The sequence below is a fragment of the Eulemur rufifrons genome, chromosome 2, assembly GCF_041146395.1.
Source record: "Eulemur rufifrons isolate Redbay chromosome 2, OSU_ERuf_1, whole genome shotgun sequence".
Taxonomy (NCBI): Eukaryota; Metazoa; Chordata; class Mammalia; order Primates; family Lemuridae; genus Eulemur; species Eulemur rufifrons.
The window spans coordinates 20,215,712-20,228,697 of NC_090984.1; the positions used below are offsets into that span (position 1 = coordinate 20,215,712).

Consider the following 12,986-nt stretch of genomic DNA (forward strand, 5'->3'; position numbering starts at 1 on the left):
CATATCTTCTCTTCTCTCTTCAAATTTCCTATACCTCTTTATCATTCTTTCTCTTGGCAGATGACTTTGCTTTTTATTCATTGAAAAAAACTGAAAGAATCAAGAGAACTTCCACATTCTTCAACCAACACATCTACCCACTACCTGTAGCCATATCCACATTCTGTCCTGTCTACCCTAGGACATCGCTCCACTAGTTCTTCCTTCTCTCTCCTGTATGACTCATTTTTCCCTCTCTACCGGAGCATTCTCGTCAGCATACAAGCATGCTATCTATTAACTGTCCCATCTTTAAAAAAATGCGTCTGTTGGTCCCACTCCCCTTCTAGCTGCTTGTCCATTTCTCTGTTCCCCTATATAGCAAAATCCCTCAAAAGAGTTGTCTATATTCACTATCTCCAATTCCAGCCCTCTCATTCTGTTTTCTAAAAATCTTATTAAAATATAATACACACACAGAAATGTGCTGCTCAATAGCTTATCACAGTGAACACAGCCATGTAACCACTACCTAGGACCATTCTTTTGAACCCACTCCACTATTCCACTGAAACTGCTCAAAGTCACCAATGACCTCTAAGTAGTTAAATCCAATAGTCACTTAATTGGCCTTGACCTATTAGCAGCATTTGACATAGCTGATCCCTCTTTCCCTCAGTGAAACACTTCACTTGGGTTCCAAAACACAGTCGCTGTCCTGGTTTTCTTGTGTAACTTATCACTCATTTTTAGTCCTCCATATCCTTTTCTCCCTTAGCTCTTAATCATAGAGTGTTTATGGCTTAGTCCTGGGACCTTTTATTTTTTTCTTTATAGAGACAGGGTCTTGCTATGCTGCACAGGCTAGAGTACAGTGGCTATTCACAGGCACGATCATGGCACACTACAGACTCAAACTCCTGGGCTCAAGCGATCCTCCTGCCTCAGGCACTTGAGTAGCTGGGACTATAGGCATGTGCCACCACACCCAGCCTGGGACCTCTTTTTTTAATCTACACTCATTCCCTTGGTGATTTCATCCAGTCTCATGACTTCAAATGCCAACCAAATGCAATTCCCAAATTTATATCTCCAACCCAAACTTCTCCAATGAACTCCATGTTCCTATACCAACTGCTTAACTGACATCTCTATTTGGATGTCTGTCATTAGAAATCTCAAAACTTAATATTCCCAGAACTGAACTCTTGATCTCACTATGGAAACTGCTCCACCGGAGATCTTCCCCATCTCGGCTAGGGGCAACTCTATCCTACCAGTTGCCAGGACAAGTATTTTCTCTCATAATCCAAATCCAGTCTGCCAGGAAATCCTGATGACTCTACCTTCAAACAGGTATCCCCAAACTGACCACTTCTCTCCACATCTGTTACTACCTCGGACCAAACTACCAGTATCTCTCACCTGGGTGACTGAAATAGCCTTCTAATTGATCTCCCTGTTACTGTACTTTTCAGCCTACAGCTTATTCCCAAAACTGCAGCCAAAGTGATCCTTTGAAAATGTGTTAGATCATGTCATTCTTCTGTTCAAACCTTCCAGTGGTTCCCTGTTTCACTCAGAGAAAAGCCATCTCCTTACAATATGCTACAAGGCCCTGTGTGATACGGTTCCCTGTTACCTCCCAATTTTACCTCTTGCTACTTTCTCTTTTGCACTTTCCATTCCAACACTGGCCTCCTTGCTATTCAGCAAATAGGCAAGACACATTCCTGTCTTAGACAGGCTCTTTGCACTTTACTGGTTCCCCTGCCTGAAACATCCCCCCTCAGATATCCTCACCGCTCACTTCCTCATCTCTTCAAACCTTTGTTTGGATGTCTCCTCGTTAAGGCCTACTCTGACTGCCTTATTTTAAACTGTAATGCTTCCCCTCCAATACACCTCCTATTCTATTAGTCTCTGTAGCATTTATCACTCTCCAACATTATTTACTAATTTATTGCGTTTAGTACCTGTAGTAGGCAGGAAAATGGCCCCTCCAAAGATATAGTCACTTCCTAATCCCTAGCACCTGTGAGTATTACTATGTGGCAGTGGATATGATACAAAGGTAAGGATCTCGAGAAGGAGCTTAACCTGGATTAGCTAAGTGGGCCCTAAATGCCTTTACATGTACCCTTATAAGAGGAATGCAGAGGGAGATTTGAAGTCCACACACAAAGAAGGTGACGTGAAGACAGAGGCAGAGATTGGAGTGACATGGCCACAAGCCCAGGAGTACTGGGGCAGCCACCAGAAGCTGGATGAGCAAAAGAACAAACTACCTCCTAGAGCCCCCGGAGGGAGTATGGCCTTGCCAACACTGATTTGAACACTTTCTGGCCTCCAGAACCGAGAGAGAAAAACTTCCTGTTGCTTTAAGCCACCAAGATTGTGGTAATTTATTACAGTAGCCAAAAGAAACTAATATGAGGTGTCTGCTTCATCCAAATAGAAATGTATTATAATTTCCACAAGGACAGAGATTTTTATTTATTTTGTTCACTGCTATTTTCTTAGCACCTAAAATAGTGCCTCCTATATATAATAAGACACTTGATAAATATTTGTTCAGTGAATGAATGAGTCAATGAAAAAAATTGTGAAATATCAACATCTGATCATAAAGAGTCAATACCATAGCTTTAATCAGACAAAACTATTACTATTTCTATGAGTATACATATTATGTAATAGAAAAGTATAAAAAAACCTATATACAAAACTCTCAAAAAGGAGAGAGAGATAAAAGAATTGGGACATTTTTGTAAAAAGAAGAATGTAGTAGTTGTATAATTAAAAACCAATCAATTATCTTAATTTTTATTTTTCAAAAAACATCTCCATTCTTATCAATGCACTTTTAATAAGTTCTATCTTTTCTATATATGGTTAACTAAAATTTTAAAATACCTTTAAAGAAATTTTTCATATATATATATTTTTAAGGCCAGTCAAGCGAAACAGTGGGAATGGAAAAGGAACAAAGGAATCTGTAACTAGTGACGATCAATTAATTATAAACACTGCACTTGGACGGGCCTTAAAATAGCTTTAAATGTATTTCTATTTATAGGAGAGATTTATATTAGACACCATAAAAGAGGAAAAACCAGGGTATTCCTGAATCTGAAGTAAGCACCGAAGCTGATATTATTTTAAAAATGAGCAAAAATCAAAAAAACGACTAGGATTTGGCATATAGAAGAGTGTCACATAAATAACTAAAAAAGTCCTAGGAAACCTTTCCCTCACTGAATGCTATCCCACTTACTTGGAGGCCTGAGAAAAACCGTTCCAGAGAGAAAAACTGAAAACCACAGAAAGCAAAATAATTTGTGTCCTGGAGTGACTTATACATAAATGAAACAATGAAGGAAAAAATACTTCCAACAAAAAGGGAACAGCTTTCTACCAAGGAAAAGAACTTTACCTGCAGCATGCAGTTGATCTGCCAAGTCATATAACAACTTGAAGTTGTCTCCACTCTTCAAACCCCGACCTCATTTAAAAAGATGAAAAAAAACAAATTAAGCAAGCATAAATTCCATTCTATAAAAATTTTGCTATGTTGTATAGTTGAGTAAATTTTCAAATTACATAACTGCCACATTAAGCACGCCACCTCCTCTATAAAACCTTTTCTGACTTCTACTATGTTCCTATACTTCTCCTACAAAGCATTCAACCCTACTGTAATTAATTAGTTAACTAATGGTGTAACTAATCTTTAATGTCAGGTTTCTTCACTAGAATAAAAACTCTTTAATTGCAGGATTCATCTCTATCTTGGTCACTGCTATTATCTGCAGTATTAAGCAAAACTCTATAGATAGTAGATGCTCAATAAATATTCTCTGGATGACTGAATAAAGTTATTATTTGAATGGAAGTCATCCCATCAGACTTTAAACTCCTTGAGAGTAAGATCATTCTGCCTTTCATCTTTGTTTCTCTAGCACTTTGCAACAGGCCTGTCATAGAACAGATAACCAGTAAACATTTCTTAGAATAAATGAGTCAGATATATGTTTTCAAAATAATAAATTTTTTCTTCTCAATGCCATTTGCTGTTTGAAAGCTTAAATATTTTGTTTGATATTTAATTTGGGAAGATTTCAAAATCACAGCAGTCTTTATTTTTTCAAAAGTAAGGAGGCTAAAAAAGGTATTTTATTTATTTTTTAATAAGGAGTATAATATACAAAAAGAAGCATGTCTTATGCAATACGAACAGTTCAAAGAGTTATCCATAGAGACCTGGAAAACCATGGGAATCTTTCAAAGCAGAAGGAAGTGTGGGAATTATACACAAGATGGCCCTCAGATTTGAACCATTTCTTTCCATAATTCAGAAGCCAACCATACTCTACAGAATAACGTGGAAGTCCAACAATAATAAAATGACACCAGTGGCAAAGCTATGCAAGAGATTTTATACTATGCTCCCCCTGGTGCCAGTGACTAGATGTGCAATGGAAAGCCCAAATTGTGTATTATGCTCATAATTTCATTTTCCTGATTGGTAAAACAGAAATAATACTCGCAACTTTCCAACTTCTTACATTTAGAAAAAAATCTGTGCTCCTCTAAAATAAATACAAATATTTATTTTAAAAAAATCAAAGTATTTTAAGTTTCCATAATCTTTTAAAATTAATATTCCACTTACCACCAGATACCACCACGTTGGCACCTGTTAGCTCTGGTCGATCGCTTTTCGTTAATTTCTGGTCAAGCCACTCTGATATTCCCACTGGTGAAGTACTTGATGCTGCATACATTGATACATATAATGAAACAATGACTATGATTTCAAGTTCTACAGTGATTATTTTTAACAGAAACACACAAATACATAATTTCATGAAATTTAAGTTTGTTAATTTTTGTGAATTTTCTGTGCTCCTAATCTCGTTATCTCTGTGGAAAGACTTAAGGGAACTAGAGTCCAGTCTTCACCTCATTAGCTGTATGACTTTTGAGAAGTTATTTAATTCTCTCAGTCTATCTGTAAAAACTAAATACCGCTATTTCTATTAGGTTCAGATAAGATACTGTATGTGTTAAAGCATAAAACCCTCTATACATTTACTATCATTACATTCTATTATACTGAATTCCTGTAATAGGAAAAGTGACGAGAGTAAAAAACCTTAATGTCAATATCACATATTAATCTTAATGGATCCTCTCTCTTCCACCCCCTTGATCTACCAAAGCAGCTATCCAAGTACCAAAGATGATGTGAAAAAGACATAAATTATAAGCATTTCTTATTTTTGTATAAGTTTGGGAATATCATTTAGATTGAACTTTCATTTCAAATACTCTGCATTACGAATTTAAGCAGAGGTCATCTCTTGTTATAATACAATCTATGAACTAAAAAAATAAGAAACAAAAACAAAAAACTCCAAATGAACACTCACCCTTTTCTGAACCGGCACTACCTCCACTTGTTGCCGCAGCTTCAAAAGATGTTCCTCGAACAGAAAACACCTTCACTTTCTCATCACACTTCACTGTGCACAAAGCATTTCCTGGAAGATACAATTTATTTTTAAAAAGCAACAAAACAGAGGCTTTGAATTTACTTCACAAAGACAAGGCAAGAAATAACTGTGAACTGATTGTTTTTATAACTCTACTAAGTATAGGAAAAAGAGGACCATAATGGTAAAGAAATATATCAGTAGTTAATTTTAATCCTGGATGTCTTTAAATACAGGACAGGTGCTGATATGCCAGGAAGCAAGAAACTGGAACAGGCAGCCACACTAAGAAGGTACACTCTTTCTAAAAGGAATATGAGCAAAGCTTCCTTCTCCAAAAACAATATAATAAGTAACTCAAAAATATGAGCTGCCACAACTTAATAAGAATATAGCTATGGCCAGGCATGGTAGTTCAGGCCTGTAATCCTAGCACTTTGGGAAGTCAAGATGTGAGGATCACTTGAGGCCATGAGTTTGAGACCAGCCCTGGGCAACACAGTGATACCTCATCTCCACAAAAATAAAAAAATTAGCCAGGCATGGTGGCGCATGCCTGTAGTCCCAGCTACTCTGGAGGCTGAGGCAGGAGGATCACTTGAGCCCATGATTTTGAGGTTGCTGTGAGCTATGATGACACATGCCACTGTACTCTAGACCTGCAGTCCCCAACACCTGGGCATGGCCCAGTACTGGTGTGTGGCCTGTTAGGAAATGGGCCATGCATCACTGCCTGAGCTCTGCACCACCCTCCTCCACCCCCGACACCCACCCCCCACCCCTGGGTCCACGGAAAAATTGTCTTCCATGAAACTGGCCCCTGGTGCCAAAAAGGTTGGGGACTGCTGCTCTAGACTGAGTAACAGAGCGAGACATTGTCTCAAAAAAAAAAAAAAAAAAAAAATATATATATATATATATATAGCAACTATGCATGCTAAAGAAGATATATGTGAAAACATGATAGGGCATTAAGAACAAGTACAGATGTGCCAAGATTTTTAAAGGATTTGAGACATTTCTCATGAATTAGCAATCACATTAAGAGTGAACTAAACTATGACCAAATATTTCCCCCCAAACATTACTGAAGATGAAAGGTCTGATTCGAGAACTGACCATCTATACTGAAACACACAACTTTAATCAGGAAGAACAAAGAGTTCATTGCCTTCTCCAACCCCACCAGAGACCAGTGTGCTTAGCAATAGATCAATCAGCTAAAGAAACAGTGAAATGAATTTCTTAATGCAAACAGAAATGGAGTAGGAGAAGCAAAGGAGACTGAGAATACAATTAAAAAGAAAAAAAGTTTTACTTTTCTAGATGCCACTTAAAAATATATATTGAATAGTAAATCTAATTTTTATTGACCACTGGAAAAATCTCACTCTGCAAACTGAATGACCAGGCAGGAAAGAACTGTGTTCAGGATCTATCACAGAGAATGCCATGTCATGGGCCTAGACTGAGATTTTTCTCAGAAACCTTTAAGATGGTTCATTTAAAGCAACTATATGGCTTGTTTTAAAATTCTATCTACAAGACTATGGGCTGGGTGTGGTGGCTCATGCCTGTAATCCTAGCACTCTGGGAGGCCAAGGCAGGAGGATCACTTGAGCTCAGGAGTTTGAGACCAGCCTGAGCAAGAGTGAGACCTCCTGTCTTAAAAAAATTAAAAATAAATAAATAAATAAAATTCTATCTACAAGATTAATTTCTGCTTTTTACTAAAATTTAACATGTTGATTAATTAATTTCCTTGGGTACTCACCTGCATAAATAGTTCTCACAAATGTGTCAGGTGACTTGATTGCAATGATATCAGAAACTGGGGCAACATCAAGTTTGGCTGCTACTCTGGGCAAAAGGTTCTAAAAAGCAAAATAAGCAGTGAGTTACACACATACACACTGAGGGATGGCTATAAACTATTAGCAATGACATCTTCCAAATGCATATTCTATAGAAATCATAATTCAAATATTTTATATTTCACATGCATCTTTAGACATACGGCAACTTCAAGCACAGCGTTTTGAAAAGTCCTTGAGATTAAGTGAGTGCCTACCATTACTCTATGTTAAGTTTTATGAGTTTTATGGTAATAAGCCATTTTAACTCAATATGTTGAGTTATGTGATGTGATAGTTACTTCAATAAACATCAATTACAAAGTGTGATGGTTTTAGATTATTGAATTTAGGTAACAAAAGAGAAAAAAATTTAGAAGAGTGGTGAAATCCTGAAATCCTGAAAAAGATACTTGTATATATTTACTTAATTGTATACAAAAGAAAAAATTTCAAAGCAGACATTTCACCTGTTGTTTAAATTGATGGTGCACAAAAAAAGATCAACGCTAATCTGAAGAACAAGCTGTGTAGTATGTATAAAAAGAGCAACAAAAATAAATAGATATGCTTTTACCTGTATATGCATATAACATCTCTGAAATAGACACATGTGCTAACTTTGTTCTCACTAGCAGGGATCCTGGGGAAAGTCACAATTCCCAGGTCTCAGTTACTTCATATGGCAATGATGGCAAGAGAATCCCTACACTTCTAGGCTAAAGTTCTATGAACCCAGGCTCTAAAACAGAGGAGGGTCAGTTAGTGAAGACTGAATAACCATACTTTCTGGACTCAAGGTTCTTTCAGATAATGTAAATGTGTTTTGAGAAGTAAAATGTTGCTTTTTACTACACAAACAGAAAAACTGAATTCTATACTGCTTTCTACACAGTTTACTCCATGGCGCCTCCTGAACTTGAGGTGACAGAAGTGCCCCTTGCTGGCACACTCTTAATATAACATTATTCAAGTTCCTCTCCCCATTCTGCACCCAAACTCTCTCTGCTCTCTAACACTGCTCTCAGTATTATCCTGTAATTACTCCTTTATTCTGTATCCTCCCACGTGTGTATACAATTATACTATATTAATTAGCACTAATATGTGTTTTGTTTTAAAATAATTTTAATATACATACTATACAACCTTCTGGATTTATAAGCACCCCCAAGAGCAGAGGTTTTGTTTCTTCTGTTTCTCTCCTGTCCCTAACCCTCTATCTAATAAGTACTTCTATATAAGTTGATGCTAACGACTGTTGACAGCCTGAGTCAATTTCCCTCCTGCTATATTGCCAACAGGAAAGGTTTTCTAATTTTCACTTTATCATTACCTACATTATATAGTAATTCTCTTTCAACCATGACAAAAGGATTTCTGAAAAGTGCTATACTTTGTAAAACCACAATTAGAAAAAGTTAAGATCCCACACAAAATAAAAGGTTTGGGTAAACAATTAAAATTCCATTAAACAGGCTGGGTGTGGTGGCTCATGCCTGTAATTATAGCATTTTGGGAGGCCAAGGAGAAATGATTGTTTGAGGCCAGGAGTTCAAGACCAGCATGGGCAACAGCAAGACCCCATCTTTACAAAAAATTTAAAAATTAGCTGGGTGTGGTAGTGCACGAGTCCTACCTACTTGGAAGGCTGAGCCAGGAGGACCATTTGAGCCCAGGAGTTTGAGGTTGCAGTGAGCTATGATCTTGACACCGCACTTTAGCCTGGGCAACAGAGCAAAACTCTATCTCAAAAAAAAAAAATCCAACCAGGCACAGTGGCTAATGCCTGTAATCCTGGCACTCTGGGAGGCCGAGGTGGGTGGATCGCTTGAACTCAGGAGTTCAAGACCAGCCTGAGCAAGAGAGAGACTCCCGTCTCTACTGAAAAAAAAAAAAAAAAAAAAAAATAGAAAGAAATTAGCTCGTCAACTAAAAATAGAAACAAAAAATAAGCTGGGCATGGTGGCTCATGCCTGTAGTCCCAGCTACTCAGGAGGCTGAGGCAGGAGGATGGCTTGAGCCCAGGAGTTTGAGGTTGCTGTAAGGTAGGCTGACGCCATGGCACTCACTCTAGCCCAGGCAACAGAGCGAGGCTCTGTCTCAAAAAAAAAAAAAAAAAAAAAAAAAATCCATTAAATATAGCTCTAACTTGGTAAATAAGAGGTTTAGAAGATATCTACTTTTAAGAACAGATTTGTCAGTATTTAAAGCCTGCTTCAGTAAGTAACTCTTTCCTGAACCACCTTCTTTAACTGTTAAGGAATTACTACTTTAATATTATTATCTGGATGAGCAGATTCTCTTACAAATTCTATGTTATACAGACTGTGCCTATTTTTAAAGTTCTAGAACTTCCTAAATAGATTAAAATTTAATGTCTTTTGTACTTTCATTATGCTTTGTTTTATTTTAGCATATCTTGAAAATAATTTGCCATGGTGCTGAAAGGCATATTTTTTCTGGATCTCATCTTCCAGATAAATGTTCTGAGAGGGTGGATGGTACACAGATATTTATCTTTTAAAAAATATATACTACCCAATAGGCTTGACCACATGGCTTCTGGGCAGAGAAGCAGTAACTATTGTGTTCTTTTCATGAACAAAAAAATGACAGATTTTAAAATTCTAGCATACCAGTATAAAAGTGTGTTATCCGAAAACCACAGCTGGTAAAGGACTATCATAGAGCAAATTGTTTAGCTTCTTCTGATGGACTCTTTCTCATTCCAAACCCATTCAAAGGCTGCAGGATCAGCTACTATTATGTGACCCTTATTCTGAAAATTCCCATCTGTTATAACACAGCAGTCAAGTCCAGAGTACTAAAATCTATAATAATAAGTCACAACACACACCCTTTCTTGGTCTAACAATCTTTTAAGTGAACTGCCACCACAGAAGCTCAAGACCCACGAAATATTTTAAATCCTCCAACATAGAATCAAAACTCTCAGAGATGGCATGGTCCACAAAGATCTTTTCACCCATCAGATTAGGGGAAAAAGTATTAATATGTATAATAGCAAGTGTTGGCAATTTAGCAATATGTACCAAAATTTTTAAACCATATAGCCTTTGATTTAGCAAATTCATTTCTAGAACTCTATTCTAAATAAATCCCAGCACATGGACACAAACATATATGCACAGAGTTGTTTCCCTGCTGCAAAATTTATAAATGCAAAAAATCAGAAACAAGCTAACCGTCCTTGGCTAAATATAGACTATTATGCATCCATAAAAAAAGAGACAAGGCATAGTGGTGCATGCCTGTAGTCCCAGCTACTTGGGAGGCTGAGGCCATACGATCACTTGAGCCCAGGAGTTCCAAGGCTAGCCTAGGCAACATAGCAAGACCCCATCTCTGAAAATAAATAGATAGATAAAACTAAATTTACTAAGTTAAAAATAAAATATAAATGTAAAGAGATAGACATATTACAAGCTAATATTTTCAACTCATACTCTTAAATAAAAGCCACTAGTCACAAAACAATTCATGCCATATTATCCTATTTTAGAAGTAACAAATATATATTTGTACATGCATTACAATTTTAAAATCCATAGAAAGAAGCATAACAGAACTTCCAATTGTTAACAGCTGTACTCCTGTAAAGGGAAGAGCGAGATGGAAATCAGAAGGTAGGACTTTGATACCCTGCTCTACATACTGCCGTACTGTATGCACCCTTTCTAATATGGACATATTTGTGTACAACTTACAGTTTTTCAAAGCAAAAATAAAGACTAACAACTGTAGCTTATTAAAAATGAGATAAAAGAAAATGGAGCTAGGATAGCACCTGTGGCCACACAGAAAGCAAGAAAGGTCCACTGACGAATTGCTCATCTTGCGCTCCCCTTACCCCTCCTTTTTAACTTCATGTAGGCCACTACCCATCTGATAGACAGCCTTTCTTCAGACACACCACGGTGCACATGATTGATTACAGCTTTCTTTACCCTAAGAATATCTTCAACGACCATACAGCCCTTTCCAAACCCCTCAAGTAGACAGAATCTGACCTTCCTAAATATGCAGCAGTCACCCAAATAAACCATCTCTTAAGATAGGCTACAAGTACGAATGACAATCTCACACACACACAGGCACACAGAACTCAACATTGTTTGTAAACAAAGATAATTTAAAATAGCCTAAATAGAGTTTTCTCCACAACAAAATTTAAAAACCTGAAAATGGTGTTTTAACAGAGATTATGATAAAATCTTGAAAGAATTTTAGAAAAACTACCACATTAATTCAGAGAAATCAGGTTTGGCTATCTAAACAAAGTGTGTTGTACATTTTCGGCACAATGAAATCTAACCCTTCAAAGTGGTGACATCAGATTCCACATTCTCAGTCTTCTCACCTTTCCAAAGGCAGATGCTCCAGCACAGATGTGTGTGTAATTGAACTGCTTCTGAGTTGCCAGAATCAATGGCGTCAGTTCCTCTGAGAATTAAACACAATTGATAAAACATATTTCATAATAGTTTCATGTTCTTATATTCAAGCATAATTTAGACACTGCATTTTTTCCCCTGGAAAACCTTACCTGGAAGGAGGCCTTTGTACGCATCATGTTGAGCCACCAGAACTTTTGCTACACCTGCTACTTTACAGAGATCTTGTGTCACCTGTGATTAAAAGATAAATTCCTAGTTATCCATCTATCAGATACATGCAAATAGAGCCACCACTACAAATTTCAACAGAGCATGAAATCTTTTTTTTTAATTTCAAAGTTCTTTTATTGACATAAAAATGAAAATGTAAATAAACTGGCAAAAAATACTTCACTTAAATGCATATATATTAGGGTCAAAAACCTATTTTATCCCTCTTTGCTGTTCTTCCCCTTCTGCCCACTTTCCTGGGTGTTGGGGGGTGGGGGGCTCGCTGACAACGGTCACAAATCCAGCAACCTGATGGAATAGCACCAAGGGCCACACAAAAAGTATGATCTTAATGACTAACTATAAAAATCACTCTTATTAGCAAAAGGGCTACTTAGAAATTAAAAAGTATTTCCTGACAAAGAATATCTTATGCCAATAGATCTTACTTCCAATTGACCTTACATAGTCCTACTACATGAATTTCAACAAAAATTCCTGCTTTGAAAAAGAAAAGTACTAACTGACAAACCAAATCAACATGGCTCTTTATTCAAATGTAGTTGTAAACTGTGCTTTTTACTTTTGGTTCAATGCAAGTGTAGGTTCATCATTTTAGAAATAGTGAAAATGGGGTTCTCTCTCCTACAATAATAACACAGCAATACATTTTAGACTTAGGGTTTCCTAGAGGTAAAGAACAGGACTTAACCATCCTAGTTTACAGTCTATTGGACTTGACTTGGCAATAATTTCTGATGATATTAAAATTAGTAACCCTGGTCAATAGAGAAAATCTTATTTAACAGCCCATTGTCAACCATTGAATTCCTGCCCATATACATATATTTATCTATGACAAAGCAAAATATTTTCTATTTTAATTCCTCATTTTTCCGTTCGGAATCAGGATGGGGTTCTGAGAACACTTTCTGACTACTCAGATTTTCTTTCTGTATACAGAAGGCAATTAGATTCCCCCTTTTAAGTAGCTCTAATACAGCATGAATGGTTTCTGCTTTAGC

General features: G+C 36.8%; 1 protein-coding gene across 1 annotated transcript in view; it reads right to left on the reverse strand.

The window, feature by feature from the left end:
- ETFA (electron transfer flavoprotein subunit alpha) overlaps positions 1 to 12,986 on the reverse strand; it is a 76,643-nt gene that overhangs the window by 40,766 nt on the left and 22,891 nt on the right. The window contains exons 3-8 of the mRNA XM_069457022.1: positions 11,901 to 11,982; positions 11,715 to 11,797; positions 7,252 to 7,351; positions 5,415 to 5,525; positions 4,655 to 4,756; positions 3,416 to 3,484 (exon numbers count right to left, since the gene is read on the reverse strand). Coding sequence (XP_069313123.1) covers positions 3,416 to 3,484; positions 4,655 to 4,756; positions 5,415 to 5,525; positions 7,252 to 7,351; positions 11,715 to 11,797; positions 11,901 to 11,982 — 547 coding nt within the window. The remainder of the gene's footprint in view (positions 1 to 3,415; positions 3,485 to 4,654; positions 4,757 to 5,414; positions 5,526 to 7,251; positions 7,352 to 11,714; positions 11,798 to 11,900; positions 11,983 to 12,986) is intronic.